The sequence below is a fragment of the Sinocyclocheilus anshuiensis genome, unplaced genomic scaffold (assembly GCF_001515605.1).
Source record: "Sinocyclocheilus anshuiensis isolate Anshui unplaced genomic scaffold, SAMN03320099.WGS_v1.1 scaffold338, whole genome shotgun sequence".
Taxonomy (NCBI): domain Eukaryota; kingdom Metazoa; phylum Chordata; class Actinopteri; order Cypriniformes; family Cyprinidae; genus Sinocyclocheilus; species Sinocyclocheilus anshuiensis.
In genome coordinates, this window is record NW_015542339.1 from 135,571 (window position 1) to 140,442 (window position 4,872).

Sequence of the window (4,872 nt, forward strand, 5' to 3'; positions counted from 1 at the left end):
TAATAAACACCATGGAAATTATCATAAAACGTGTAGACTTTTATCAGACATTTTGTTACAAAAGTAATAGACATAAGCACTGTTTTGTCCAGATTTATTTACTAGGATGGCCTGTTCATTAAAGAGCGGCATAAAGCATAACCTTCCCTGATGATGATGATAATAATAATAATGTATTATTATTTATATTTATTGATTTATGAACTGATTCGCAGTCCTGTCTTTGACAAACTATTGAAAAACCTGGCTGGCAGCAGTTGTGCTCACAGCCCTCACCTGCGCTGATGTAATTACCTAACAAGATTTTTATTTTTTCAAACGAAGTTGACCAAAACACCCTCTTCCCTCTCATTCACACGTTTGAAGTGAAGCTCATCAATACAACCCCCTGCTGCACTCTCCCACTGAATGTCCATCTCTGCGGTCTCCCACTCACACACACTTCAGGACGGCCAGCAGGACCCACACACCCCTCCCGCCAGCTCATATCATGTCATATATCTCCAGCGCAGCTCTGCCGCTGTGGGAGCTAATGCGCTGCCGTATCTTTAACGTTGCCATTTAATGCTTTTATGCCAGTTCATAAAAGGGTACGGAAACCGGCGCTACAGGTCCGTGTAATAAAAACCTTATTTTAAACTTCGTAATCACCCCGCTGTCTTGACGATTTAATGATGATTATATACGAGATGAAATTATCATGATCCATCATAATTATGAAGGTCTCGGTACATTCTCTCCAGCATATAAATGTATTGCTGCCACTGGGGAACTTCACCGCAGGCAGTGTGTTACGCTATTTGTAAAATGCTATTCCTGAATTTGAACTCGGGGTGGAAAAATGAAATGCGTAAATCACATGCAGAGCAAACAGGCAAATAATCGAGCGGATTTCTGAGGTGAACGGTTAACTGAGACTGAACTGGGAGACGGGCAAAATAATTGAAATTGACGAGATAATCGCTGACAGATAACAGCAACTTTTGCCGTTTGTTCATTAGCCTACCTATGCGAAAGTTGAGGGATTTGAGCAATTACATGTGATTATCAGAAAAGTTCTAACGTGCAAAATAAGAAAGTTAAAGGAATATTATCAGATAAACGCATATGGACAAACAAAATGAGTTGTGGCTGGTCAATTTGCAAGTCAATCGCTGTTCTTGTCTAAGTGGGCAGCCTTTTGTGTCAGTTGGTGCGGTCAGTTAGCGATCTGTCTACATAAAACTACTTCGTTTTGTGGTTATACTTTTGAAACTGTGTGTATTTTGATGTTTATCACAGTCAATATTTTCTTTCCATTTTTAAAAGCATTGCTGTAAACACAACTTTTGCTTCTGTGAAGACACTTTCAACTCTTTCAGAGTCTGATCCTATAAATTAAGCTTTGCTTTTCATACGCAAATTATTCAGTTGCCCTTCTAGAATGATAACAGACAAAAAAGGGTCTGTATTCTTTATTTTTTGAGTGTTTTCTCTCTTTGTGTGTGCAAACACAATTCTTTTCAGACCTCAGTGGTTAAACACGTTGAGAGCACAACCAGAAAACAGCCAATATATCGAAATGAGTCATACATCACGATTAGGTTTTTCAGATATGGCAATAACGCACAGTGACAGGTAGTTTGTAGATGTCATTCAAGACCTTTGTTTTAAACCATTTTAGCAATTGGACTGGACATTCGCTCCATCTCTCTACAACTGGATATCTCAGGTCACTCCCAAGGGGGGAAAAAAAACCAGCACAGCGAGAGGCCTGACCTCACCTTGACCTGGAGAAACTCTGTTGATATCTTGCTGAATATTCAGCTCTCTTTTGTTGTGCATTTCTACAAATTCTCCAGCTAAACCAGCAGTCTGTTTGACACACAGTTTATTAGTCGCGGACTGTAACTATCCCTTGTGTTGTGGTACTAAAGATCCATCCATTATATCTATGGTGACAGACATGGGCGACATTTGACTCGAGTCGGAGGGCAAGGAAAAAAATAAAAATAATTATATATATATATATGCCTTTAATTTTTAACCAGAAATATGCACGCTGCCTTTCTGATGTTCACTGAAGTTTTCCGTGTCTTTTTCCCGTGTCACTTGAAATGTTTCCATTTTGAATCGTTACCAAAGGCGAGACACGTGAGGAAAAAATGAACGATCAGTTGTGGGACTATATTCTGTCATAAATCGCATACCATTCATTGCTGAACTTTCTACCGTCCGTTACTGGAAATGAAATTAAATGACTGGTTGATATGTCCCGACACACACTGTTGGTCCGTGAATTAGCCTAGATCTCGCTCGGGACGCGCTGTCTGTGGAGGTTTGGCCAGGACCGGTTCCAGAATTAAATCAACATATAATGTTCCGTCCATTGCCAATCACTGCTATTTCGAGAGGGAATCCCGCATAAATATGCGGATGTCATTCCCGAAACTTTGCAGGGTGTAGCCTATGTGTCCGAAAAACAAAAGTTTCATTCTAATTCTGAATTGATTATACCCTAGAAAGTGTTCCCTTTATCACTAAAAGCGTCACTCATCTTCGTTCATCGCGATCTTACAAAGTTCCGTTATAATCAATGAAGCTCTCTAAACTGCCTTAAAAACTGCGGCGCTTTCAGCAGTGAGTGAATTCTGACAAAATGTTTCTGATTGGCCATTGAGTTCAAGAAATCAACAGATATTATGTCTGTGATTGGTTACACTGCTCAACGCTGCATAAACACGTTGAGGGTAGCCTATTTAGCGCTCCAATTGCAGCGGGGCCGACATCAGGGATTCCATGACTAACAATCAGAGGCGGGAAGGAGATCACGGCGGCGATGATCCAAACTATAAAAATAATGCGCTTGATTCGTTGCGGTGTGCGCTTGAGGTTGTACTCGATGGCTTGCGTGATCGACCAGTATCTGTCCAGACTGATGGCGCACAGATGAGTGATCGAGGCCGTGCAGAAGAGAACGTCCAAGGCCAGGTAGATTTCACACCAAACCTGCCCAAAGGCCCAGCAGCCCATCAGCTCATTCGCCAACGAGAATGGCATCACCAGAGTGGCCACCAATATATCAGCGGAGGCCAGAGACACCAGGAACAGGTTCTGGGGAGCCCGGAGAGCTCGGCTCGTAAACACTGCGATTATCACCAGCACATTGCCAAAGACAATGAGGAGGATGAGAAACCCCACCAGGACGGTCATAGGAAGGGCCAACAGCAGGGTGTATGGCGTACCTGTCCCATTGGTCGAATTGTCACACCCCATTGTTGAGAATCACAATCTCTTCCTTTCACAACGGAAATTATGTTTTCGGTTGATGGCAGTTCATTTGTTCCATATTACTGAAGACAAAAGTGAAATTTTTGGTCATTTTGGCATCTAAAAAAATAAGGAGGAAAATTATTATTTAAAGAAATAAGTCAAAATGCATTTAAAATAAATACATCATTTTTGGATGCAAACGTAAGTCATAATATCAAAAAATATGTGACCCTGGACCACAAAACCAGTCTTAAGTTGCACGGGTATATTTGTAGCAATAGCCAACAATACATTGCATGGGTCAAAATTATCGATTTTTCTTTTATGCCAAAAATCATTAGGATGTTAAGTAAAGATCATGTTCCATGAAGATATTTTGTAAATTTCCTACTGTAATTAATGTTTGATTAGTAATATGCATTGCTAAGAACTTCATTTGGACAACTTTAAAGGCAATTTTCTCAGTATTTTGATTTTTGTTTGTTTTTTGCACCCTCAGATTCCAGATTTTCAAATAGTTGTATCTCAGCCAAATATTATCCTAACAAACCTCAAATTTAAAAAAAAAAAAAGACCCTTATGACTGGTTTTGTGGTCCTGGTCACATATAGTCAATTTCTTTCTCATACTTTGTTCAAAAATACCACAATACTATACTAACAGCAAAAAGGTAAGACAGAAATGGAGCTTACCTTAGTGAAAAAAGCCTAACACGACCCACAAACTTATTAAACCATCCAAGAAACGGTCCTCAGAGTGCGACTTCTGGCTCGGCGCGAGAAAAAGCGCACCAGTAATTCCTCGCATCTCCTCGGCGGCGCGTGTGAAGACCGCGCTTCGTCGCCGGCGCTCCACTCAGCTGCGCGCGCGCAGAGCTAATAGCGCGTAATCATGTTACGCGTGTGCGCGCTGCGCGTGCGTGTGAGAGAGACGCCCCGCGCGGCAGCCGAAAATAGTTGAGCTTAACTTCCCTTAACTTTTCCCATTCATTCTCTATGGTAGTGCTTAACACTACACTGAGGAGAGTGTGAGTGCGCGCGGTCTAAATTACGCAAACCACGCCCACTTTCTCGAAACGTCAGACGTTGCTTAGCAGCCGCCAAGCGAGGCGCAGTGGAAACCTGACTGGTTTAAACCAATGAAACTACTTGTTTTAGTGTTTACCTGACTTGAGACACAGCATACTAACACTAGACTTATTTTTATAACTTAATACACCAGTAGTTCATTGTAAGGTTATAACTGAAGGCCATTTTATGTACTCTGAGGTGACTTTCAAACACATTTTAGGAATATGTAGTCGATTAAATGTTTTCGAGCTGACTAAACCGACTACAAAGATTTGCACTCACGAGCTCTTATTTGCGTGAAGTCTCCAGGGCTAAAATCAACCGTTTTACAACCCCTCACATTTCCCGGCTTTCCGTGACAGTGGGAACCCTAGTAATATCTGAGAACATTACTGCAAAATAGTTTTTCAAGTAGCAGGCTAAGAATGAGAAAGCTAAACACTGCAGAGGACTCGGCAGCGAGGAAACAGCGACATCTACCGGAAATGTAAGGTAGACGAGTTATATTTGACACGAGAGTATTATACTCCCGAAAACCACTTTCCTGCAG

The 4,872-nt window shown here is 41.4% G+C and overlaps 1 protein-coding gene across 1 annotated transcript in view; it reads right to left on the reverse strand.

Moving 5' to 3' along the window:
- LOC107691190 (alpha-2A adrenergic receptor-like) overlaps positions 1-4,014 on the reverse strand; it is a 14,536-nt gene extending 10,522 nt beyond the window's left edge. Inside the window, exons 1-2 of the mRNA XM_016489687.1 lie at positions 3,945-4,014; positions 2,788-3,369 (exon numbers count right to left, since the gene is read on the reverse strand). Coding sequence (XP_016345173.1) covers positions 2,788-3,255 — 468 coding nt within the window. The 5' untranslated portion in view covers positions 3,256-3,369; positions 3,945-4,014. The remainder of the gene's footprint in view (positions 1-2,787; positions 3,370-3,944) is intronic.
- Between the last annotated feature and the right edge of the window lie 858 nt (positions 4,015-4,872).